The sequence below is a fragment of the Syngnathoides biaculeatus genome, chromosome 9 (assembly GCF_019802595.1).
Source record: "Syngnathoides biaculeatus isolate LvHL_M chromosome 9, ASM1980259v1, whole genome shotgun sequence".
Taxonomy (NCBI): domain Eukaryota; kingdom Metazoa; phylum Chordata; class Actinopteri; order Syngnathiformes; family Syngnathidae; genus Syngnathoides; species Syngnathoides biaculeatus.
Window position 1 is genome coordinate 1,540,960 of NC_084648.1, and position 27,773 is coordinate 1,568,732.

General features: G+C 40.1%; 1 protein-coding gene across 2 annotated transcripts in view; it reads right to left on the reverse strand.

Moving 5' to 3' along the window:
- Positions 1-2,894: 2,894 nt before the first annotated feature.
- Positions 2,895-27,773, reverse strand: part of gcgrb (glucagon receptor b) — a 52,568-nt gene continuing 27,689 nt past the window's right edge. The window contains exons 2-14 of one of the 2 annotated variants that reach the window (XM_061830990.1): positions 12,765-12,915; positions 12,594-12,690; positions 12,394-12,501; positions 9,936-10,024; positions 9,443-9,549; positions 8,568-8,724; positions 6,854-6,971; positions 6,492-6,552; positions 6,268-6,337; positions 5,194-5,282; positions 4,874-5,018; positions 4,574-4,615; positions 2,895-4,280 (exon numbers count right to left, since the gene is read on the reverse strand). In XM_061830990.1, coding sequence (XP_061686974.1) covers positions 3,864-4,280; positions 4,574-4,615; positions 4,874-5,018; positions 5,194-5,282; positions 6,268-6,337; positions 6,492-6,552; positions 6,854-6,971; positions 8,568-8,724; positions 9,443-9,549; positions 9,936-10,024; positions 12,394-12,501; positions 12,594-12,690; positions 12,765-12,818 — 1,554 coding nt within the window. In that variant the 5' untranslated portion in view covers positions 12,819-12,915 and the 3' untranslated portion in view covers positions 2,895-3,863. Of the gene's footprint in view, positions 4,281-4,573; positions 4,616-4,873; positions 5,019-5,193; positions 5,283-6,267; positions 6,338-6,491; positions 6,553-6,811; positions 6,972-8,567; positions 8,725-9,442; positions 9,550-9,935; positions 10,025-12,393; positions 12,502-12,593; positions 12,691-12,764; positions 12,916-27,773 lie in introns of both variants that reach the window. The other variant, XM_061830989.1, reaches the window with a different exon arrangement.

Below are 27,773 nucleotides of genomic sequence, written 5' to 3' on the forward strand. Positions count from 1 at the left end.
TTTCTCTCCTGGTAAGTGTATTGGAATCCATGCATTGTATACTCACGTTCACACCTGTTGCGAACACATGCGTTCAAGTTGCCATTTGTAATAGGATCTGGCTGTTATTTAATGCTTCCAAATGAAAGGGCAGCAAAATCCAAATGGAACTGAACATCTACACGCTGATGGTGTACAAGAACATTCACTGGGATCCAGTGCAGGCAGCGTTTATTCAGTTCCCACTGATGGTGTGAGGGTTTATCTGAGCCTTTGGCTCTTAATTGGCCTTCTTTGTGATTGTAATGGCGATTGTTGTCTGTCTCTATGTGCCCTGCGAATGGATGGCAACTAGTTCAGGGTGTACACCCCTTCCTGTCCGATGACAGCTGGTAGAGGCTTCAGCACTCCGCTGACCCTTGAGAGGATAAGTGGCTCAGAAAATGGATGGACTAACTGGAGACCATTTTAGGGTGAAGTCTGTCTTTCAACCAAAGTCAGCTGGTATTGGTCCCAGCATGATCCAATTGCTGACCACCATACTGTAAGTCTTCTTCTTCTTTTCCTTTCGGCTTGTTTCCCTTTAGGGGTCGCCACAGCATGTCATCTTTTGCCGTCTTAGCCCATCTCCTGCATCTTCCTCTCTAACCCCAACTGCCCTCATGTCTTCCCTCACCACATCCATAAACCTTCTCTTTGGTCTTCCTCTTGCTCTTTTGCCTGGGAGCTCCATCCTCAGCATCCTTCTACCGATATACTCACTCTCTCGTCTCTGAACATGTCCAAACCATTGAAGTCTGCTCTCTCGAATCTTGTCTCCAAAACATCCAACTTTGGCTGTCCCTCTAATGAGCTCATTTCTAATCCTATCCAACCTGCTCACTCCGAGCGAGAACCTCAACATCTTCATTTCTGCCACCTCCAGTTCTGCTTCCTGTTGTTCCTTCAGTGCCACCGTCTCTAATCCGTACATCATGGCCGGCCTCACCACTGTTTTGTAAAACATCAGACACCTTTCGCCAGCTGTTCCAACCTGTTTGGACCTTTTTCTTCACTTCCTTACCACACTCACCATTGCTCTGGATTGTGACCCTAAATATTTGAAGTCGTCCACCCTCGCTATCTCTTCTCCCAGTACCCTCACTCTTCCCCCTCCACCTTTCTCATTCACGCACATTTATTCTGTTTTACTTCGGCTAATCTTCATTCCTCTCCTTTCCAGTGCATCTCTCCATCTTTCTAATTGTTCCTCTGCATGCTCCCTGCTTTCACTGCATATCACAATATCATCTGGGAACATCATGGTCCAAGGGGATTCCAGTCTAACCTCATCTGTCAGCCTATCCATTACCACTGCAAACAGGAAGGGGGTCAGAGCTGATCCCTGATGCAGTCCCCCCTCCACCTTAAATTCCTCTGTCACACCTAAGGCACACCTCACCATTGTTCTGCTGCCATCATACATGTCCTGTACTATTTTAACATACTTCTCTGCCATGCCAGACTTACGCATGCAGTACCACAGTTCCTTTCTTGGTACTCTGTCATAGGCTTTCTCTAGATCCACAAAGACACAATGTAGCTCCTTCTGACCTTCTCTGGACTTTTCCACTAGCATCCTCAAGACAAATAATGCATCAGTGGTACTCTTTCTAGGCATGAAACCATACTGTTGCTCGTAGATACTTACTTCTGTCCTGAGTCTAGCCTCCACTACTCTTTCCCATAACTTCATTGTGTGGCTCAGCAACTTTATTCCTCTATAGTTCCCACAGCTCTGAACATCCCCTTTGTACTTAAAAATGGGAACCACCATAGTGTAAGTAACAACGGTGAAATGTGTACAACAGTAGCAAAGCAGAAAACAATATTAGCAGTCTGCAATCCACACAAGCAGTTTTCGAATCTTGAAGGTTCTGTGGGCTTCCTTTATGGACAGTGAGTTTTAATTTTTTCCAAAGATTTTTAATTGCATTCATGATGGGACATTCGAGAAGCTTTATTTTTCTTTGAAGTCAAATGAGAGTTTCCTTGGCTCATTATTTTATTGAAATGTCCACCCTTGTTTTGTTTTCATCATCCTTGTACATGGTACCAGATTTTTGTCACGTATCCCTTTGTACATTTGGCCATTTATCGTTCCATCAATCATGTGATGTTTACCAGGAGCATTTGCTGAAAAGCAGCCCATACCATCATGTTTCCACCTCCAAACTTCACTTTTTTTGTGTTTTTAAGGCAGTGCCATTTCACGTACAAACCTGCGCTGCATTATGGCACCCAAAGAGTTTAATTTTGCTCTCATCAGATCAGAGCTCAGTACATTCTCTCAGTATTTAATGGGCTTGTACAAATGTTATTCAGCAAACCTTACAAGACCTTTGACATGTTTTTTTTCACCAATAGGGTCTTGCATAGTGAGTGTCCATATTTGCCGTGCCTATCAATCCCTGCCAGTGCAGTTAAACTAAAGATATCAATCTAGAAGGTAATTTTAGACAAACTTTCTATCAATTCATCACACAGAGAAATGGCTTTAGTGTTTTGTTGTGTAATATGTTAATGCCAACGTGAAAACATTGTTTTCCACCTGTAATTAATGCATTATTCATCTTTCATGCTGCAGTGTTCTTCAAAGAAAACACGTGTCAGCTCATAAATGATCTAATTTGTTATGGTGTCCAGCATATGGACTAACTTTGCCATCGCCATTTAAATGTGATCAAATGTGCAGGGACTGCTGAGATCCATGAAAAAAAAACTAATAATAACAATAATAACAAACAAACAAATATAAAATAAATAAATAAATAATAGCAAGGCTTAAGATGTTGTGAAAATAACTACCGTATAATCATTCCATAACAATTTCTTGTTATTTAGGAAAAAAATGCACTTGTTGGATTGACCAGAATTTCTTTAATTGCATTCAAACAGACATATCACAACACAAGAATTGACTTTCTTGTACTACTTGCTCCTGTTTTGCCATTAGTCTCGACCCTCACCTGTCCTTTTGATAATAAATATTTTGGGGATTTTAATTCAATTGACCTGCATTTCTTCATATTCTATTTTACCAACAGTACATTTGCAGTATAAATTCTATTTTGTCACACTCCAGTGCAACAAATTCATCAAACAAAAACGTAAGATAAATAACATTGTTACGCACTTTAATAAAGCAACAAAGGAAGAAATTGGCTACATGATGTGTGGCACATTCTCCTTCAGTGGAAGGAGAAAATCTAATAACCTGTTAAAAAAGATCAAGTCGGGGACTGTGCTACTCTTTCAAAAGAACTGCAAATGCAGCAGTAACAAAATGTATCACCTTCCCTTTACAGATGTCATTGTGCAAGAACCTTTGTGTACACAAAATACACATACTGTATGATTATGTGCGTAGGTGCATGCATCCTTTTTCGAAAATATAGAGGTCAAAATGTGAGGGATGGCAGAATAGGGTGATGACGGTGAGCCAAAGCAGCATCAATCTATCATAACACAAGATAACAATTTGTTACATTGTTTTTAAGGTCTTTAAAATGAAGATGCTTTCAGGTGATGCATGATGCAGTTCACATTCAGTTCTATAAGATATACTGTACATGTTTTTATTTTTTAAAGGCATTGAAACTCAATGAGTCATCTTGGACAGTACCACAAATGTGCACCCATTAAAACAGCAGAAACATACTTCGCAACAACGTTAAAAGTACACAGTCACAAACACAATCACAGCACGTGACTTTTGTTAAATTGTACTGTCATTATTTCATTCAGATGTCTGGTCTTTTTTGTGGTTGTTGTGCTCAAGCCCCCGTCAAGTCATGAAATGTTCCTTTAAACAGGTTAAAAGCATTGACACATTGATGGAGGACTCAGATATCAGTTTCTTCTCCTTCCATTGGGTCAGAGTGCACCATCTCTTCCAGACACGCATCCTCTGAGGCGGTGTTTTCGTGACTGGTGGAGGCTCGCTGTGACAAGAAGGAGAGGTGAAAGGTGTGTTTGTTGACATTCCCGATTCCGTTGCTGTGGGACACAAACAAATGGTGGGTTTCATGAGGCGCGGGGGAGCTGGATGAGCCTGTTCCAGCTTTTCTGTGTTCTGGCGTATCCCCCCGTGATCCCCGACTGGGGTCACTGGGGTTGTTTTCCTGGAGATCAGGCAGGTTTCCTGTGGCGATGCTGCCGCTTTTGATGTGTGGCGTCTGGCTGTGGGTGTGGCGGTACTCCTCGTCAATGTCCTGACCCAACTTCCACCGCTTCCACTTTTTCAGCATCTCTGACTGCACCTGGGGGATAATAGGATTGCAGACAGCTGCCAGCAGAGAGCCATATAAAGATGATGACAGAGATTAAATCAGACACTCAAGTGGATGGATGTCTTTAGCCAAAGGATACATTTCAAAGTTTAGCGTTCAGTAGCATGCCAATATGCTTGCGGAAGCAGAACAAAGCTTTCAGAGATCGGGGGGCGGGGGGACGGGACCAAAAACAACAAAAAAAAACAAGGACACTGACAATGACACCATTTTCATTTATCTTCATGTCAGGCCCTCAATATGACATCACCCCCCCCCCTCACCTCTTTGTTGACAAAGCAGTACAAGATGGCAACAAGCAGCCCCTGCAGAGAAAAGAAGGGTCGAAGCGTGTGATAGCTTCCCGTGCTTCTGAAAACTTATTAAGCAAGGGAAATGGTGAATACAATAATTTTGTGAATTTCTTTACTTAAAGCTACGCTTCTATGAAGACCTTCTTTTTTCCATCTTTTTTGGCAAAACCATGAAATTTCATTTCACAAATCCAGTCCTGTATAAGGTGGTGGGCTGTTCAGTTTGCGGCACAAGAAACAAGCTAAGTATCATGTGTGATGACTCCTGACCTGGAATGAATTGAACAGGAGGTCACAGAAGAGTCGTATCAGGCGCAGCATGGAACCTTTTGGCACAGACTCGTCGATGACAAAGGTGAAAAGAATCGCGTGAATCCCCAGCAGAGGAATTAGAGTCAACGTTGATTTTGCTAATCTGGACCAAAATACGTACAAATATGGACATTGGTGGATGGAGTAATACGAACAGAAAAATGTAATTTCTTTTCATCCCTTCAGAGAAATTTGACAATTGTATCCAATAAGCAATGAGGCCTCCACTAAATCCTTGCATGGATGAAATAAATGAACTTCAAATGAAAAGATCTAACCTGAATTTGTAGTCTGTGTATCTCATCTGATGGGCTCTGAGTTTAGACATCAAAATTTTGATGATACGTATGAAAATGAAAAAATTTATCTGTAATGAGAGGGGACAATGCGAATAATTGGCTTGCTTCGATGTTATAACACATGTACGGTACTTCCTGCCAGACTTGGTGCAGCCACGCAAACATACAAGAAAACAAGTAAATACACACGTGCACATGCACAGGTGCACACACACACAAAGAGTTTCCATTGGGGACAAATTAAGACAGGGGTAAACACAAAAGTATTGACTCAAATGCTCATTCGGTCAATCTATGTGACCTCAAGCAAACGCGTACATGCATGACATTAAGTTGTCCATCCCATCCATTTTCTTAGCCGCTTATCCTGACAAGGGTCGCAGATGTGCTGGAGCCTATCCCAGCTGTCAACGGGCAGGAGGCAGGGTCCACCCTCAACTGGTTGCCAGCCAATCACAGGGCACGTAGAGACAAACAGCCACACTCACAATCACACCTAGGGACAATTTAGAGTGTCCAATTAATGTTGCATGTTTTTGGGATGTAGGAGGAAACCGGAGTGCCTGGAGAAAACCCTCAAGGGCACGAGGAGGACATTCAAACTCCACACAGGTGGAGCTGGGATAGAGAGAGAGAGAGAGAGAGAGAGAGAATAGCGAGATAATTAAGTCCAACGTATTCCCTTTTTAGATGACTGTATATCATTGTTGCGCTGCCATGAAAGGATTCTTCAGCATTTGGGCTTAAGTCACGATTTTGATTGTTGACGCCGTCATTACTAATCGTGGTCGTAAATTTATTCTATTTAAGAGATGATTATGTGTTTGCATGTTATATTTCATAACGGATGCCTTCATTTGTAAAACTATTAACATATCCTATTTTACCAAGTTTGTAGCCGCACCTCTATATATTCAAGTTAGTATTTACACTCAGATGCTTAATTAACAGTGTAGATAAAGCCTCACTTTTTTTTTCACCTGCAATATCCACTTAATCCACATAGAGAACAATCTCCAAAGAAACAGAGAGAGAGCAATAGAATCGACTTACCAGGTAAGCAGCCAAGATTGGGGAACGGATTATCCACCAGTATCCCATGTTTACATTCCTCTCCCAGCACCTACACAAACGATGCACACACACACACACACACACACACACACACACATGCCCACTGTATCCATTGTTTTCAAACAAATGCGTATATCTGAAGATATGATTTCTCCTTCAAAGTCATAGATATGAGTATGCTTGCACCAAAAACAATCACTCACTCCTCATTTTCGTAGAGGTACTTCACTGTGATCCAGGGGGTAACAAATACAAGTGGTGCACCTGAAAATGAAAGATGAATGTGAGCGCTTAGGGGGACACACTTTGATGACAATCATTTAAAAGGTAGACATCAGGAGGGAGACATCATCATTTTGCCCCAAGTGACAACATAAATAACCTGATCCGAGCAACTGAAATTTGCAATTACAATGGACATGAATTGACTCCAATTTACATGATAAATCATTATGCTAAAAGTTAATCATGAGAGTACCTTAATGTAAGTTATAATTTTATAATGTGAGAAACTCATATTTACCCCACCCGATGGCCATGTAAATGTAAAAGTACTTCTTCTCACTGAACACATTGATGATGAGCAGGCTGTGCAGGTAGATGCCTTCCACCAACAGCCAATAGTTGTTGGCAATCACGGTGTACTGCATCATCACCATGGCGCCCCGGCACCAAATCACAACCTGCACAGAAGTGGAGGACAAGTAAGAAAAGAACTGCACCAATTTCACAGTTGCACAGGATACCACATGTATGGACTGATATTTCAGCAGCACATAAAATAAACAACTGCGATTGGCTGACAACCAGTACAGGGTGTACCCTGCCTCCTCCCCGTTGATAGCTGGGATAGCCTCCAGCACTCTCACAACCCTTGTGAGGATAAGCGGCTCAGAAATTGGAAGGATGGATGGTTTGCATGCCTGTGCCTCATTGCTATGGCAACCATTGTTTACCTACTTAAGTGGACTGCTGTTGCCACTAGTAATGTATGCAACATGAAAGGATGTGTACTAACACAACTCACACTTGACAAAATAGTTTGAACCACTGGTCAGTAGTTTTTTCAATTAAGGGTCTTTTTTTTCTTTTCCAATACAGCCTAATCAATCAAAACCGCTGAACGGATTGTCAGCACTATGCTATCCACTATTGAGGACTTGCACGCAACGAGAACTAGGTCCAGAGCAGGCAGGATTCTTTCGGACCCTCCACATCTTGACCACCAGCTCTTCCACCTCCTTCCGTTGTGAAAGCGCTACAGATCAATGAAAGTCAAAAGTAGCAGCCATTCAAACAGTTTTTTTTCCCTCTGGCAATTAAATTCTTGATCAATGAATCTACCATTTTTCTGCCTTGTGACATCGTGCTGGTCCAATCATTATTAATATATATATATATATATTTTTTTTTTCTTTTTTTTCACTTTAAACTGCTCCCTTTACACAATTGACATTGGACTGGTCTATTAACGGGAACCGCAAATGGGTAAAGGCACTCTGTACAAGCGTAACACAATGGGGGATATTAACACACTTATATTATTTAGATTTTACATCTTGCACGTCTTATAATGAATAGTTCCTATAAACAGAAATGTCTCTTGTTCTTTGTTCTTGTTGCTATGTTGTTCCTTGTTCTTTGTTCTGAATGTCGTACTAGGGCAGCACTGACTGCGGGAGAAAAATTCTTTGTGTGTTTTTACACACTTGGCCATTAAAGCTGACTCTGATTCTAATTAAATGAAAGATGATGGTCGATCAGGCACCAGTTTACACACAAGAGCTTAAATTATTATTATTGTTGTTATTATTATTATTATGGCGGCAGCTGTAATGCGTTTGCCACACAGTTCTGAAGACCCCGGTTCAATCCTGCTTGGGTGGAGTTTGTATGTTCTTTGCGTGCCTGCTGGGGTTTCCTCTGGGCACTCCGGTTTCCTCCCATATCCCAAAAACATTCAACATTAATTGGACACTCTAAATTGCCCCTAGGTGTGATTGTGTGTGCGTCTGTTGTCTGTCTCCCTGTACCCGGCGATTGGCTGGTAACCAGTTCAGGGTGTACCCCGCCCCCTGCCCGTTGACAGCTGCCATACCCTCCACCACCCCCGCAACCCTTGTGAGGATAAGTGGCCAAGAAAATGGATGGATGGATTAATGCTTGTTCTTTTCGGTGTGTTCCTTGATTTTCATTTACCACTCAGGCTTTTTCTTGTTTATTCTTTTTTTATTTATTTATTTTTTGTAGAGATCATGTTGTAGTGTGCGTTCTCTAACCGGTATATTGATCCATTTTTGAGCCCGAGCTTCAACTCTGCTCCTGGGGTCCAGCGTGAGGGTCAGCAGGGCATCTTTGACCAGAATGGACGCAGCTCTCATGATGAAGGAAGCAAACAAGTTCATGTGGATGCTGTTCCTCATGCAGTGCAGCTTCCTGGTGCAGAAGGGAGTCTGTGTTACAAGGTCTTACTTCCAGCAACTCCCACCACAGGACCATCATGTCCTGTCAAATGTTCTTCTCATTGCTTCCTCACAGGGTGAAACCAGCACTACTTTCCCAGTCCTTAGAATACATAGGACCCAACTCCCATGTACGAATTTTGTAGTTATATGCAGTTACATACATTATTATTATTATTCTGGCTATACAATACGAAACTATACTACACTATACTAAACGATATTATACTATATGTCCCATTTTTGTCCGTTATGTCTTTTCTCTCTGTGTGCCCCCTCTCAAACCTTGTTCAGTGCTTTAAACTTTAGTTTCCCAACAATATCCCAAATCCCCTCACAACTGAAATAACCACAGATGCAGTATATCAAATTCCTCTGTTCGATAGAAAATTGCTCCAGGCTGAAGAAAAAAAAACAGAAAGAAAAGAAAACAGCCTCCATTCTGCATGATCAAGCAGCTGGGGGGGGGAGTATGGAGCAACATTGGCTATTTCTTTCTATACATGTTTTTTTTTAGTCACATTTCTATACCGCAAGCCTTGTTTTTCATTCCCTAGTATATTGTTAATATTTCCTCGCTTCATTCAATCTCACTTTGTTGCCTTTATTATTCATATGAGTCCGGTCTGTTCATTCCTTTACTATTTCCTCCTCCTACACTTGTTATTTTTTTATTCCAGGTCATGATTTACCTGAAGCTGATAAGGATTCCCAGAGCCAGCAGCAGAGCTCCCAGAGACAGTGAGTATCCCACTGTATACATGATCCGAAACTTACTGAGAATGCGGCCATATTGCTGCTGGAAACATACATAGCAGAGGCAGCGTTTCACGTTCATGCAAATCTTTTAAACAGCATACACAGTCATTGAGAGATGAAAAAAAAAAAGCTGTACGAACATATAGGAGACATTTCACACTATAAATAACTTTATATTATGGGAATGTCTCGAGCCAGTCATCATATTCGATATCCATCTGCTGCATAAAGCAGCCTTAAACACGAAAAGTAGCTAGTATGCTTCATCTGTAACATAAACACCACACACGCACACACGCATGTGTGCACTTATGCACATACACACACATACAGTATGCACTGTACACACACACACGCACGCAGACACACATGTATGCACTTATGCACATACACACACATACAGTATGCAGTGTACACACATCTCACCTGGCCAGGGTCATCCTCACATTCACTGGTATTCTTCTGGGCCCATCTTCCATCCCCACTGCAGAATCTGTAGACCAAACCCTGCTGGACTGTTCAAATAGGCACGTTGGGGTGACACACAAAAGAAACCATTTAGCTCAACTCAGACCAATCTTGCTATGGCAGAGCAGTTGACCAGAGCACATGCTATTAGTGCAACTTTAAATTTTACCATTACGTTCTTCTTAATGTACTTTTTTTGGTCTGATTACATGGAACAGTGAACTGGGAAAAAGTAAAAAAAAAAAAAAAAAAAGCATAAATTTTGTCAGTATTTTTTGGGGTGGTTGCAAGAAAAATAAACAATGTCAATACACTATGCTGGCCAAATTGACTTATACACACACATGAACACACACATGCACACATCGTTTTATTGTTGAAGAAACAAGAGAAAACACGCATTAAGAAAAAAATTACACGATGAAAATATCTAATATATACCGTACACATAGACATGCACACACACATACACACCGGGTGCATGCAGAATAGTATATGAGGGAAATGTGTACCATTTGTATCTACACTGCACATGAAATCAAAATCCTCAACTTTAGATCAAAAGCAAATCTAGCAAGGTTACTGACTTTTCATGTATCTACAAAGTCTTTATTCTTCGCTTTTAAATATTCAGATGTTTTGCAGGGGGGAAAAAAACTTATTCAATAGCTGCTTTTGTACACACTGAAAGAGGAGAAGGACAAGTGAGGAGCTTTTTTGTTGATGAATTTTCCATCTGTTCATCTATCCATTTTCTCTGCAACTTTTCATGTTCAGTTTGCAGGGAGCTGACTTTCTGGTAAAAGATGGACTAGTGACAGCTGGACTAGCTGGACTGATCGACAGTAAATCTCAGGACACAAATAGAGGCAAAGGATGTTAAAGGTCAAATCCAGAGGAAATGTATATGATTTGTCTATCATACAAATGTAGCTACAAATTCATTAAAAAAAAATAAAAAAATTGTCAATACAACAGAAATGAAATAAATTAGCTTCAAAGTCAGTCTCAAGATTTTGTTTGAAATGTCACTTAGATTCGGCAAGTTCCAGTTCTCTCCGGAATGTGAACGTGAACGTCACCTCACGACAACATTTAGCCAGAAAGTGAAAAAGCTACCAACGATAATGAGGAAGTGTATTGAGTACGGCTGTTCTCCGTCAAACGCCGACGGAGTCATCTTACATGAATGGCTTAAAGATGAACAGATGGGCAGTTTATGGACCAAGTTTGTGAAGACAAATCAAAGTGGACAATATTATGTTCCAAACATTTCACAGAGGACTGCTGTGAAAACCCGGTGCAGCGTTCACTTGGTTTCGGTAGCAAGTGAGTACATGCGTGTTCAATTGTTTAGTATTGACAAGTATCTACCTCGTTTTAAACGTAAGTACAATACCGATACAGATATATATGTCAGCTACTCCGTATCCATGTGATGCTTCGGAGGTGGCGGAATTTGTACACTGTGTAAAGTTAGTGTACTGTTGACGCTGAGGTCTTCCTCAAATTCGACTCTTCACAGGAGAGAAAACAAATCCTACTCATGAACTCATATTGCTGGCATTGGTCAGTCCTCATGTAGTGTATACCTGATATCTTTACAAATTATTTACCAATCTAATCACTGTCTTTGACAATGTAATGTTAACTATTCAACATTTTTTTTCCTTTTCTGGGGTTGGTGTTCTCCTCAAAAGTGATGCTGACGCCCGCAATAAGTAAATTGAGAAAGAGGGTAACAAGCCGAGCAGCTATTAATTGTCAAACATCTTCAAATTTGAAGAGAAAAGAGAGCATCAATAAAGATAAATCAAGTAATCCTTCTTACTTTCACAGGCCTACACACAAAGTCCATGGAAAGCAGTATAGCCAATTAGCATAGCCCAGTGATTCCTAACCACAGTGCCGGAGCACATTAGTTTGCCTGACAGGAGTAATCATCAGATGTGCCGCAGAACGTTATCTCATTGAAGTTAATTTGACCGTTGTGAGGATAAGTGGCTTGGAAAATGCTTGGATGGGTAGTAAAAAAAAACATTTCCACCAAATAATGTATATTTATTCATCTGTTGACACCAGTGACACACTGCATAGTGAAGTTAGTTGCATATTCAGTGGCGCAGCTGAACTAGAGGGGAACGGACAATCACAAAAGAACTACAATTGGCGACTTATCCCAAAAACACGCAACATTAATTGGACTCTCTAAATTGCTCCAAGGTGTGATTGTGAGTGTTGTCTGTCTCTATGTGTCCCGTGATTGACTGGCCACCAGTTCAGGGTGTACCAACAGCAGATATGTTGATTCTCTTGCTCTTGTCATCGTCGACTAGCTTCACCTTTGAACACAACGAAAGCACACAAACACACACATCTTTCGATGCCATGCAGGAACATAATCATAAAAGTTGACCTTTATCATGCCATGGCAAGAACCAAGGGCAAGAGACATTGACTGTGGTTCCAGGGATTCCGTCGGGCCAGCAGGCATACTCGTCAAAGGTCCTGTTACAAACCGTCCCTGCATTGGTAACAGCAGAATGTGGGATTTGCAAGAGCGGACATTGTTATTACTCGGCACAGGACTTCACACAATGGAAAACGAGGGCTCACCTGTTGTGGGAGCTGCAGCGTTCAAGAAGTCTAAACACTGGTTCTTGTAGCTGCTCCACTGGACCTTCAAACGCTCCAGGGATGTTGTAGAAGACACCTGCGGAAGGAACGCAAGTCCTGCTCATCACGTCACTGTGAGTGTAAAGATCAGAGTGAGGACAGCGAGCGTACCTTTGTGCAGCTGCAGAGCATGAGCAAGGCCAAGAGGAGACACACCTGGGACATCCCACTGAAGCTGGGAGGATGAGGGGAGGTGGGGAAGAGCACACAGAGGAGGAAGCCCCACACATGAGGCGCTCTTGGACCGCAGTGACCGTGGGGCCTGCACATATAATGGCAAAAGGATCAGTAAGGGAAAGTTATGAAGTACGCACAATTCATGATTGGATCTGCATTTGTACCGTTTATCATTTATTTTTCTGTTGACTTTATACTTCTGGTGCCTGTATTTGAAAAAAATACTTTCTTCTCCTTATTTTGTGAAAATAGGCTTGTTACTTTTTTCCCAACATCGGTGGACCACACAATGTGAATAAGATGGAACGAGATAAAGGTGACGTCAACCACAAGGGGGCCCTTTATTGAATGATTGGGGTCTTGGTGAAAAACAAGATGGAGAGCAGTGATCGAGGAGGGTAAGTCAGTGAACGTTTAAGAGGATTACACAACTGATTTCGAGAAGCAAATGAATCCCCATCCACGTCCGTATTTGTAGAATTGTTTAATGTTCTCGCCTCCAAGAGAGTTTCATGGCGAATGCGTTGTCTTATCCAGAATTAAAAGCCGCCATCTATGGGTCTTACAAAAAATCTATAATATGAAATAAAAACAACAACAAAAAAGCATTCAGGTTATTTCAGTTGCTATTGTGAGATAATTTAACATTTTTTGTTGAGCAAGTCACAACTTAGCAAAGTAATGAGAGCACATTTTGATCAGTATGAGGACAATGCAAGTTAATACAAGACGGAAACTAGTTTGTGTGCAGTTTTTCTCCATTGTGTTGACCAGTAAAAATGGCTTTGGAATATATTGACACCAAAAAAACAATTTTTACTTTTGTACTTAAGTACATTTTAGAGTCCGTACCGTTTTATTTTTATAAGTAAGTGAAGGACTTGAATCAGCGCTTCTACTTTTACCAGACTTTTGTTTCCACAAATATCTGTACTGCAACTTATTGTAAGTACGGAGTGTGAGTACTTTCAAGTGTGTGTGTGTGCATGTGTGCGTGTTTGGATATGTGTATTCAAGTGTGTGTTTTTGCATGCACTGTACATGTGCACTGAGGAACTACCCTAAGCATCACTTATACAGCGAAGTCTGCTACTTCCTGCTTTCTGACAAGGCTGTGTATAATTTTTATGCAAAACCATGAATCTTAATACTGCTTCAGTGGGTTTGCACATTGTTGAGTACACTGGATGTGGCAACATTCATTGTACAACATAATAATGTGGTTTGAGCAGAAATGTATTCCTTTGCGTCATCAACGTAAAAAAAAAAAATTTAAATAGAAACAAAAATATAGGTGGTGTTCTAACATACACATAGGCAGAGTTTCACTTGGTGGTACAGTTTGCATTTCACTTTGCGCTTCCACCCCAGGGGCAAAGACGATTCAGCACTGTTTCAACGAAAAAGGCAGAGGAAACATATACTCTACATGTATTATTTCACTTATTATCTTGACCACTTCATTTCATGATTATTCTCGGTTCCATTCTGTAGCATCCCCTGGTAGTACACAAATCTGATGACACTGGTTAAAAACAGGACTATTTCTTTTCACAAGTCAACTGAAGATTGAAGAAGGACACGACTGTAAATTCAAGTAAAACACGGAATGGTCCGACAGCATTGAACCACGTGAAACCAAATCATTCAGATTCAAACTGCAGAGCACTGATGTGAAAAATAACACACACATAGAAACTGCTAATGCAAGTCAGTTCTAGTTTCGATTTTCCTTGTAACACGGAAAACAGAATTCTCTGTCATCAAATCAGCAATAGTAAAAAATGAATTTCGGCACCCTGTTGAGAGCCATTTATCAGTCTTGGGTCCAAAAAAAAAGAGACAAAGTGGCTTCTCAATATTGTTCTTGCTTCAATTAACGTATTATCGAATTATCTTTAGGATAAATTACAAATTTAAAATATAAACAAACAAAAAAAAATCGTCAAATACAAACAGAAAGGACAATCAAGTAGCATTCAGTACTGTTTACCTATTGGAGAAGCAGAGACAGTTGCAGAACAGATTTATTCATAGATATGAGAAGACTTGCATATTCACATTTGCATGTAAATAGGTGGCATTATAAGCATAGGTTATTTCTATCTTTTGATTTTTTATCTGTAGTCCCTTGACTGTTTGATGTCACGTTCCAAGTATAAAATACAGTATAATAAAAAAGAATGGGGCAAGAAAAATCAAGACCTACACAATACAAGTCAGACGTAGACAACCATCAAAGAGAGTGTGCAAAAGACAGAAGTGCTTACTGTAATGTGCTGGTGCCTATAATATAAAGTGCTATTACAAGATACAATATTATTAGCATGTTCATTAACCCCAAGTGTGCAAGTGGACTTGTCTTTATTACTCTTGCTAAGGGAATGGGTGAACAGTACACATATGCCTGATGTGGGTTGTTTGTGGAGCCTGCTCAATATGTCTTTTATGATAGCAATTCCGTTATGCTCCCATCTCTTCTTTGCTCCACTTTGTGATCTCACTATCCGTTGTATTGTTGTGAAATCCACTGTCTGTACTGGAGAAAGCGAATTGGACACAGTGGCTGGTATTCATGCCTGCTGGCTGAAGCGCGTTTTGGAGAATTGTTTTCTGGCGGAATAAGTTAAGAAGCAATAATTTCTTGATGGTTTCTTTAATACAGGAAAAACTATTTCCATGACATAAACAAAAACCGTCAGCGTAAGAAACAATAGAAGCAGAAAGAAGAAGTCGAAGAGAGCGAGGGGGAGATGGCCAGCTGTCTTCTTGCTGGCCACATTCTCTCTCTGAAGCTGAAACTCCCAAAACCAAATTATATGATCTTGATTACATGATATCATGGTCAGATTCATTGAATTTCCATAATCAGGACATTGCCACCAGCTACTCAAACTGCTATTGTAGCCACTCGGGAATATCCTTGGATAAGACAAACAATGGCTTGCTGCTATTAGCGAGGCTAGACATCTTAGAGAAGTTACACCAGAGTTATGGAACAATAAAAGAATAGATTATAAAGGAAAGGCACGAAACCTGATGAATCCACATATCAGTCATTTTGCCAATTTGCCATTTAACGTAACACAACAACAGTTGAGTCTCTATTTCGTCACCCTTGCGCCACTTGCCAGGGATAATCACCTGACTTAACTGCATTCAATTGTAATATTAATTTGAACAACAAACAGCCCTTCATGTGGCTGAAGAAGTATCTGTTTTGATGAAGTAATGGCCTTAAAATTACAGAAAAAGTAGGAAAATGATTGCTGGTGACGGTATTAGCATTACAACTTTATTTTGAAGAGAAAAAAATTGCTCCTTGATTTGCTAGGTACACACCGTGTTATTCTTAACTAATTTAACTCAGTGCTTCTCAATTGTTTTCTGTTACGGTACCCCCCCAGGGAGGAAGACAAACATTTGCGACACTTGCCCTTATCCAGCCCCCACAAGTATAATGCTATAAAACATTGTATATTAATGATAATCCAATCTAATCCTTATAAACATTGAACAAAATACAAAAGAAAAACATATGGATCAATTTACAAAGAAGAATACATTTCTTGTTGTTAATTATGTTCTTCAGGGTCTCACATGCCCCCCCTGGCATCGCAACGTGACCCCCCCACCCCCCCAAGGGTGTTCACCTCCACTATTTGAGAAGTACTGGAGCTGAAAACGTTAAAATTGTCCATAGGTGCAAAAGCAAGTTTCAATGATTGGTGGGCGACCCGTCCAGGGTGGAAAGTCTTAAAGTTAAAGTCAACTGGGATTGGATGTGTAGCTCACCATTGGCCCAAATGAGGACAAGTGCTGTAGAAAAATGGCAATCAAGGTATCTGCCACACCTGAATCAAGTGACAAGATGGATGACGTCAACCTTCCCTCAAATTTATTACATCTCAGCAAACACACGCAGGCTGTGAGCGCCCCCTTTGACCACTGTGAGGAACATCAGACGTATCCACTGTGGCCAGATCAGTGTCATCCATTGAAGTTACCTGGCTTTTTACAAGATTCAGATTACATCATTTCCATTCCCACTGAAGACTATTTTACTTTTATTGCACTTTCATTATTCGCTTAAATGCAAACCTTATACATTTAATCAACAGATAAAGTGTTGTCCAATTTGCTAATGAGTCAAGGATGTGTTGTGAAGCCGGTGGTTGTCCTTGATCTTTGTACGCAGAAAACCGGCTAGCGCCATCCTCCTATCCCAGGCGTTGCCGTGGAGACGAACGACACCGGATAAAGGCTCCGTCACACCATGACGTTCTGGTCAACGTCCTCTGAACATTTCAATCGTTCTATTTTTCAGCGTTCTCAAACGCGGATGACACATCTGGCGTGTGATTAACGTGTGCCTAACGCATGATTTAACGTGTCTAACGCACGAAAAACGTGTAACAGCGACCAAATAAGATACCCCTAAAAACCATTAGCGTGTGCAAACGCGTCATTGGGTCGCGACGAGCGATTTGTCAACGTAAGACGAGCGTGTTGAGCGTGTGACCAATGGGTGAATAACGACAGAAAAGCGTTTTGCTGGCGTGTAATTTTTACAGTGGAACCGGCACTAAAACGTTGGAAAGTTCATAGTCACTTAAGTTGTTGTCGTGAGTTAGAACAGTGAACACCATGCCGCCGAGAAGAAAAAAAGTTGGGGCACGGACTTCAGCAACTAGCGCTGCTAGTAAGAAAGCTAAGACTCTTTCATCATGAGCAATGTTTGGAGGAAAAACAACAGCAGGAGGAAGAGCACGTCCGCGAAGTCACGCACCATGTGACACCCCCTGGGGACCCTAAACACCTTGCAAACCCCAGTGAGGACGGTCAGACAAAGAGACAAAAGAACCAGAGAAAGGATTGCAGGATCCTGGACCGGGCTATTGAGGATAGTCTGGTGGAGTTTTTCCGTGAAAACGAACTGCTGCTTTCTGGATCTTCCGTAGTAGGTGGTCTCTACTGTAGCTTAATATTAAATGGACCTTGCTTACAAAGCATCGGTTTATATACCCATATGCATGGAAGTTCGGGAAAAGCTCGGATGACGCTCAATGGACGCCAAACGAAGTTCGTTTCACTTTAGTTACACGCTGTGTGCGCTAGGGGATTGTTCAGTGGTTGTTGACAGGTTGCCAGTGAGTCATTCACTGCAAAGCAAATGATGAAGTAACAACCAAGTAAAGCTAGAGTTACGACTAACGATAGCCAAAAGCGTGCAACGCTCGGCGAACCTTAGTAAAACGTTCCACGGACGTTCTTGAACGTTCAGCAACGTTTAAAATTAAACATTGATGAATGCAGGTCTCGGTGAGAACTTTTGTGCATGTTCAAAACTTTTTTTTCCGGACCGGCGTTCCCCGCCGATTCCCAGCAATCATTGACGGTCACTAGCGTTCAAACAACGTTCTTCTGGAGGTATCCCGGCGACCATGGGCGACTACCAATGTTTCCTCAAACGCTATAGAACGCTGACCAGAACGTCATGGTGTGACGGGGCCATAAGGAGCGGAAAGTTACCATCCCGGTCCAGGATCTGACTGCGGTGGGGGGGCAGCCACTTCTACCATGGACCCACACATAGAAAAACCTCGTGTTACTGGGCAGCTTTTGTATTCTTCTTTGGCTATCCTGCCAGAAGACACACGTCTCGTGTGCGGCAGATACCTAGATAAGACCCGGACGTCTGTACTGCACATTCCTTTATAATAAATCCATTTGCTGTTAACTTTTTCTAATCAATGGTCATATCTTCCTCGATTTGTGCACACACGTAGGGTCCAAACTCGCCAATACCTACACCACCAGAACATTTTTAAGAACAATTTATTTGTGTTTTTGCAAATTTGCAATGAAAATGTCAACAAACAAAAAAATACATTGCTCACAAAACCAAACCAACTATGAATTATAAATTTGAATGGTCACTTCCAAGTTTGTTTATTTTTTTTTAACCCAAAATTATATCCCCGTCTGTTTTTCTTGGTGTAAAACTGAATTATTGCTAGCAGAATATTTTTAGCAATGCATGTTGAAAGCTGAATGATGCTCCCAAACTGTTTTAAGGTTCATATTATGTTGCCTCCTATATTTAAAATACAGAGTTAGCTTTTGTGCACTGTATTATCTGTGCTTTCATCCTGGATCACACCATCACATCCTGCACTTTCAACTTTGGCTTCAGGCCAGACCTTTCTCACTCAAAAAAGAAAAAAGCTGGTCCAGTTTCACCACTTTTTCTTCTTCTTTTATTCACATACTCCAACATTCATGGAATGTTAAAGCAATAGCATTTCTTTTTTTTACTTTTGCCATGATTATCTAGAGTAAACCTAAGCAGCACGACTAGCTCATCTTTGCTCTACGTTGCCCAGACTGCGTTGCTAACTAAAGCAGCGGTGGTCAGTGCTGTCATTATAAAATCCATTGATGGGCTGTGTAAGTACTGTAACATTTGTAATTAAGAGCGGAGGGTGGCGGTGTAAGGTAAACTAGGCAGGTGAGTGTGTGGCCGAGCAGCAGGTCAATGTTTGAGAAAGTTCCGTGTCCTGCTGAAATGTTCCAAAAAAAAAAAAAGAAAAAGACACTAGCCTGACGTTTTTTTTTTAGCACGCCGTCACACCATCGACCAAAACTGCCTCGTAACATTGAGCATCCCTGAGCTAAAGTCATTGATGACGCCACTCTGTGCCATTAAAATGCTTTGTGACAGCTACGTCTATAAAATTTGGCACGTGAAGCAACGGTTGAGGATCTTCACATATGAAGGTGGAGAACAAAACGGAATCTGAAACGTTTCTGCAAAAAACACCGTGTGTGGAAACATTTTTGGCTAAAACGTTTCAAATTCCATTCTGTTCCAGTCTGTCTTCAGCTTCGTTTGCCTGATCCTGACTTTCAGACACACATCAATATCCCAATCTCGTCCCAACATTGATGTCATAGATGTCATCATTTGAAACATCTTCACAGAGAATGATGTGTCATCATCTCCTGTAAAATTCCTCTTGTCCAAAACAACAATAAGCTCTGATTGAGACAAATAAAGTTATCAGAAAGTTTAGGTTTTCCAGCAAACAGTACATCATTTGTTTAGCTGACTGAAAAGAACCAAAACAGATAAATTTGAAGATAAACGAAGAATATGGCAGTTATGGAAAAACATCACGTTCCTACGGTAACAAATGAGCCTGCCTTTTCTCTCGTAACTTTAAGACCATGAAAAATTGAAAACAGCACCAAAATATCATCTTTCCAAACTGAAAACAATAATGGTTGCATTCGATTTCTCTTTTTCCTAGAAAGGGATTTAAGAAAGTCATCATAGCCATTCAGGGTTTTGCTACTTTTTTAACTGGGGGCGTGCGGCATCTTCTCAAAAACAGCACAAATTGCATAATGGCTCAAATCTTGTTCAAAATCAACCTCTGCTTTGGCAATATCAAAATAACAGCAATGCACTTAAGGAAAGTAAAAAACTTGAAGTAGCGCATCCGCTGATTTCTTCTCCAAATGTTTTATCTTGCTCAGGTTAATAAGGGAAAGCTTTTCATGTGTGCAGCGGGTTTGCCAACGTTTTTGTGTCTGTTTGTGTGTATTTTTTTTAGGGAAAGATCATTTTAAAACCTCATAAACACACATGGAATGAACCATAAATATGCCCCGGAGCAACCTTTTTTTGTGCTGGAATGGATATCAATGATATTGTTTTATTCGACTATCCCAAACATGAAAAGTGATGTAAAAAAAATGGATGGAAAGATATATTGTATCTTTTATTTTTACTACATTTTTTCATTTGATATTTTTTGTGCTACAGTGTGTCTGTTGGTAAAGTTTTTGATTGCTGATGATCATTTGTAAGCGCAAAGCTTTATAGGTTGCAGACATTGAAAAAAAAAGACGGATACAAGCAAATGAATGAAATTGATGAGAAGAGCTGCATCATCTGCGGATAAAGGAGCAAGCATCTTTAATGTCATCAACATGAAGTTAAAGAACCAGTGGTCCGAAAACGCCTCTTTGTGGAGACCCGTATACTATGGGTTTGGTGGCTAACCTAAGCCTATTTTGGATGTACTCTCTCATCTGTCTGTCAGGTGTGAAATCACCCCCCGTATAGCAGTCATTTATTCCAAAGACCTTTTCTTCTTAACACCCAACTATGGTTACCTGTGTGAAAGTCTTTTTAAAGATCAAGTACTTTGTCAAACCATTCCGCACAGTTTCCAGAAATCCATATCCTTTCTAATCAAATAATTTATGTAAAGTGAGATCTGTCTGAAGAATCGGACTTCATGAACCCTAACAGAAATTCATATAGAAGGAATTAGAACTTATTCTGACTTCCATTCACCCAGCAGTCCCTCGAGCTTAGATTGTGACACTCAAAATGAAAACTGGCCATCATGGGTTCTGCTCCCTTTTCAAGCAGTGTGATAATCTTGCATGTCTAGTATGGTAGTATGGTATGATTCCTTGTTCCAGTGAGTTTTATCAAATGTGCACTGCAAGAAGTAATAACCTGTGCCCAATCTCTTAAAAACTCGGGAGACAAAAATGACCAGTGGATTTTGTCTTGTTAAATTCTCCTGACATCTCTACTCCCCTCTCAACTCTCATATTAGAAAATTGCATGTAGACCTGAACTGGAAGAGAGTTCTTGGATGAACTCATCTCCATATGCTCCTGTGTTGGGGAGTAGTACATCCAAATAGTTACAGGGTACGGAAACAAAAAAAAAAAAAAAGAAAGTTATTAAACTCATCAAATGCCTGTGGTTTATCAATTTGGTTTTGCCATTTATTTTGAGGCCATTGGTCGAGGTCATTATTTGCCTGAGCTCTAGAGCCCATGTCTCTTAGACTTCTCCCCAGATTCTTGGAATCATTTTTATTTTCCACTATTAGATTCATGTAATCTTATTTTTAGCTATCTTAAAAATTAATTAAATAATAACTTAATAACTTAACTTAATAACTGTGCTTAATTTTTACATTTCTGTTAAATTGTCAGCAACTGCCTGGTTCTAAGACTTCTCTCTGACTTTTGTTTCATTTAAAATCTTTGGGTTAAAAATGACCCTGATCTCTGCATTATCTTGAGTTGCTTATATGGAAGTTATGGAACTCCATTTCTGAGGAATTACCTGGTTGAACAGATCCCAGACTCTGTGAACACAATCCAACCTGAGCACTCCAGACCACTTTGTGAAGCAGCAGCTCTTAAAGGATCTGACTTTGGTGAATGTATTGTTTAGAAGGTTTGACTCTGAACCTTTCTGGTATAATATGTGACATTGTGATCACAGAGCTCATTTCCAGTCATATATTGTCATGAGATGTTACACTTATCTGACTTATCTGATGTTGATTATTACATCTACAGTATGTCTTTATAGCCTATGATTTGTACACTGTTGGAACAAGGAAGGGTATTCCCCAAACTTGTTGACTGTCCAAAATCTCTTGGCTCTTTCAGTGCAGCTCAGGAAGTAATGTTTTTGACATTTTCACCTTTTATAGGAACAGTTTGGAGATGGCCCCTTCCTGTTTCAACGCGACTTGACTGTAGATCAGTGCACAAATCAAGGTGCATAAAGACGGATGAGAAAATTTGATGTGGATGGACTTGACTGGCCGGGCCAACCCTGATCTCAACCCTATAGAACACTTTTGGAAGAATTACAGTGGAGACTTAGAGACAGACTTTCTCTTCCAGCATCAGTATGTCACCTCACAAATCCACGTCTGGAAAAATAGTCACACATTCCCATAAACACACTCCTACACCTTGTGGAAAAGCATCTAAGAAGAATTTAAGCAGTTATAACTCCAGAGGCAAGACCAATGTCAAATCAAACTTTATGGATTAAGAATGATATGTCATTCATAAATTCATAACAGAGTCGAGGTAGTGACATGGAGGAGTGAATTAGTGTAAATGCTGTAGATAGATAGATAGATAGATAGATAGATAGATAGATAGATAGATAGATATAGATAGATAGATAGATAGATAGATAGATAGATAGATAGATAGATAGATAGATAGATATAGATAGATAGATAGATAGATAGATAGATAGATAGATAGATAGATATAGATAGATAGATAGATAGATAGATAGATAGATAGATAGATAGATAGATAGATAGATAGTATGGTCTATACTCCACAGGAAATGTTCCCTGACAACTGATTTGAATGAAGCCGATGGGTCTTCTCGCTGCTGTCTCGTCTGAACTTGCCGTGACCCCAACTTTTCTTCTTCTTGGGTTTTGCGTGATGGCAGTTGAAAAACAATTTAAAGTGCATTAGCACCTGGTTTGGATTGCAGATACTTCAATGAACTTGGCCATATACTGTATTTGTCATGTTTTTGCAGGCATCTAATTGTGGTGACGATTCTTCTTCTTCTTTTCCTTTTGGCTTGTCCTGTTAGGGGTTCCCCACAGTGTGTTATCTTTTTCCGTGTAAGTCTATCTCCTGCATCTTCCTCTCTAACCCCAACTGCCCTCACGTCTTCCCTCACAACATCCATCAACCTTCTCTTTGGTCTTCTTCTTCTTTTGCCTGCCAGCTCCATCCTCAACATCCTTCTACCTATATACTCACTCTAATGATACTAACGACAAATAAAATTACAATTCCGCCATATACAAATATACAGTATAGTTGAATAATTAAAGAATCATTAAAGAATCACTAATGCTAGGATTAAGACGGGACTAGGATGGGCATCATTTGTATTTGAGCAGTTCCAGTACTTCATTTCGATTCCCGTTCCAAAAGGTTCTTGATTCAGATTCTTTTAGTGGGCTCGTTCAAAAAAGTTTGCATGGTTTAAATGAAGGGTGTTCAATCAATTTTCTTAGCACCCTGTTGCATGAACTAAAATGAATTGAATTATGGAATTAAACCCATAGACTTAATCTTCTTTCATTATTGTATCAGTTAAAATAAATAGAGCATTGTTGAAATAGTTATTTGCGACTGTTTTATAACGTCAAATGGTTTATATGATCAAGTGTTAACTTGGCTTCCTGTTTTAACAATGTAGCCTTTTTATTTAGAAGGGTACCCACTGGAATCTCAGCATTTTGGCACAAAAAGTAACTACACGACACAGGGGAATTTTGAAAATGAAAGTAATGAAACAAAATGTAAAAAGTTGATTTCTTTACAATAAAACTGATAAGACAGAAGGTTAGTTTCTCATAGAGTGAGACAAAGTTTTGTGAATTTTTATCCAATTTATTGTGATGTAAAGTTGCGATCTTTGGTGAAGTTTGAACTCAATATTAAGATTGTAATGGGACTGCGTTCTTTCCAGTATGGTAAAGTAATTTTAATTTTTTTTTTTGTGTCTGTCTTCACACTTAACTCACTGAAGAAAGAACTAAAGAAACAACAGGAAGCAGAACTGGAGGCAGAAGAAATGAAGATGCTGAGGTCTCGCTCGGACTGACCAGGTTGGATAGGATTAGAAAATAGCTCATTAGAGGGACAGCCAAAGTTGGATGTTTTCGAGACAAGATTCGAGAAAGATGATTTGGGCATGTTCAGAGGCGAGAGAGTGAGTGCATTGGTAGAAGGGTGCTGAGGATGGACCTGCCAGGCAAAAGAGGGAGAGGAAAACCAAAGAAAAGGTTGATGAATGTTTTGAGGGAGGACATGACAACAGTGGGTGTTCGAGAGGAACCTGCACAAAATGATCTTAGATGGAAAAAGATGACACACTGTGGCGACCCCTAATGGGACAAGCCGAAAGGAAAAGAAGAAGAAGAAATCTATCTTCAGCTATTACATTGACTGGGTGTCACATCTGCCTCACAGTTCTGAAGACCAGGGTTAAAATTCTGCGAGGAGTTTGCATGTTCTCTCCATGCCTGTTTGGGTTTTCTCTGGGTATTCCGTTTTCCTCCAACATCCCTAAAACATCCATGGCAATTTGACTGAAGGCACTAAACTGGCCGGAGTTGTTCATTTTTATGTTCCGAGCAATTGGCTGGTAACCAGTTCAGGGTGTACCCCACCTATTGCCCCAAAGATAGCTGAGATAGGCTCCAGCACGCCACGAGCCTAGCGAGGATATGCTGTACAGAAAATGGATGGATGGAAATTTACCTAAGCATCAGTAATTTAATTACACATTTTCTCCCACTAATGTAATGGATTACATCTATCCATCCATCCATTTTCTGAACCACTCATTGTCACGAGGGTCACGGGTGTGCTGGCGCCTGTCTGTGCTGACTTCTTGTTACGTGTACAGTCATTTATTATTCTCCAACACTGGTGGTATTATACCTAATATGATAATAATGGCTGAACGCAGATGGAGGAAAACATATCTCCAAGCTTAATTTGCCCCAATTAATTAGTTAACAAACCCTCGTGTGTCAGTGGCAATTGAACTTCATTCCAACAAGGCCTGCAGCAACTTTGGCAAATTCCTCACAGATAAAATCCCCAAAATTCGACAAGCAGTTGCTACACCAGCAGCAGGTTCAACATATGTACTGTGTCTGCTAAAAAAGGGTTTAGACGGCATGACACAGTTTCAGTCCATGAACTGCAAAGACCTGGAGGAGACTTTACGGGAGTTGAAGTCCTCCTCTTGCTGTTTAGACATCTTCCTGACAGTTTTTTTTCAAAAAGGTCTCAAAGATTTTAGAGTCAGATTTGTGACTGACCGTGAACATGTTCTCAATATCAGGTGTGTTTCCAGAGCCACCAAAAACAGCTCTAATTAAACCTCTGCTGAAAAAGGACAAACTTGACAAGACGCAAACGAAAAACTGCGGGCCAATCTCAAATCTCCCATTTTAAAGTAAGATAATTGAAAAAGTGTTTTTCTTTAACAGATTATTTTTTTAACACAAAATGACTGCTACAATGCCTTCCAGTCAGATTTTAGGCAGTACCACAGCACTGTGACAGCTCTGACCAACGTGTTCAATATAATATGTCTGAATACAGACGATGGGAAAATGTCAGTTTTACGAGATCTCTGTGCCGCATTTGATACAGTTGACCAAAATATACTTATACCTTACCACTTAACTGGTTCAAAACAGACATTGAGAATAGGAAGTACTTTGTGACAATAGGTAACTTCACATCTGAGTAAACAAGAATGATGTGTGGAGATCCTCAAGGTTCCATTCTGTACCTCTTCTATTTAAGATTTGCATTTACACTGGCACAGATTATAAAGAACAACAACATAAATTGTCATAGCTTTTTGTATTTATGTTTTGATGTCTTTGAATCACCTTGTTGTTGTATTGTGCTCTACAAATAAATATGCCTTCCCTAATTAGTAGAGCTCTGCACAGCAATTTGCTGAGAATCTTCAATGTAGAATATAATGAAAACATAAGGATAACAAACAGCCATGTAAACATAAAGAGAAAAACTTTTCCCACCTTTCTCCATCGTTATAATACGTGTGAGACTTCACTGAGCAAATTTTGATATATTGATATTGATGTAATTTTGATCTATCTATCTATCTATCTATCTATCTATCTATCTATCTATCTATCTATCTATCTATCTATCTATCTATCTATCTATCTATCTATCTATCTATCTATCTATCTATCTATCTATCTATCTATCTATCTATCTATCTATCTATCTATCTATCTATCTATCTATTCTTCAAAAGATGGTATACTAGGAAGAAATATTCTGATGCTATGACTAACACACATGGATTAAAAATCTTACAATTCAAAATTCAAGATTGCAAATGAAAGTAATCCTGCAAGCTAATAAAGACGTTAATGTGAGCTATTCAAGAAAAGCAAAAGTAAATGACCTTTATGAGAATATACAGAAAAGAACTAAAATGACAAGTCATTAAGAACTGAATAAAACTGTGAAAATGTAATGAAACCATAAAATGACACAGTATGGAATAAAAACAAATGAGGCCAGAAAATGACTTCAATGAACCCTTGGTAGGGTTAGAGTATTACAAATGGTCATAAAACAGTCCATTCAAAATTGTATATTGAGCATGGGGACTTTTCCTGCCTGCTGCCATGGTAACACATTCTCTGACAATACAATTGTATTTCAATGCTTTTGTTCTCATGAGTAATTCACCTTGACAAAAATATTTGCATTTCTGTCACATTTTATATAGTTTATTGCTTCAGAGAGTGTGCTCACTGAACGAGAAGTAATGGGTGATGGAGTTGAGTAGACTTGCTCCGCTCCTGCAGCTGGCGGGTAGAGTAGTGCTCCTTATTATGAAAATACAGTACAGCTGCGGGGTACTCCAAACCATGTTTGAATTTTGACATTGGGAGGTGCACTCACCTGCATCACTGCCACCGCCCTCCCTGAGGCCAACATTCGAATCAACAGTGGAAGGCCCGTTTAAACTGTTTAGAATTGGGGTCCCTTGATCCAAGTTGGCACGTGAACTATAATGTGGAGTTCTGCTATTTCTTTTTTTCAGTGTTATATAAATAGAAATATGATGATGCACATTCTAGAGACAATGGGGGTATGGGTGAAACAACGTATGGTACAACTGTGATGACATTCAAAATGGTTAGTCTTGCATCATCCCTGTGTGGAGTTTGCATGCCACCCCTGTGCCTGTGGGATTTTTTTTTCAGTCTGCAGTTTCCTTGTCCTCAAGTGTAAATGGTATTTATTTATTTATTTACTTATTTATGTCGGTATCTATATTGTGCACTGCAATTGGCAGGCAACAAGTTCAGGGTGTAACCTGCTTCTCACCTGAACTCAGCTGGAAGAGGCTCCTCTCCAACCTTAGTTAGGTTTGGAAAATGAATGGATGGATGGATGGATGGATGGATGGATGGATGGATGGATGGATGGATGGATGAGGAAGACTGCAATCTTGACAATTTGCCAGTAAACCATCATTGATACTCCCATATG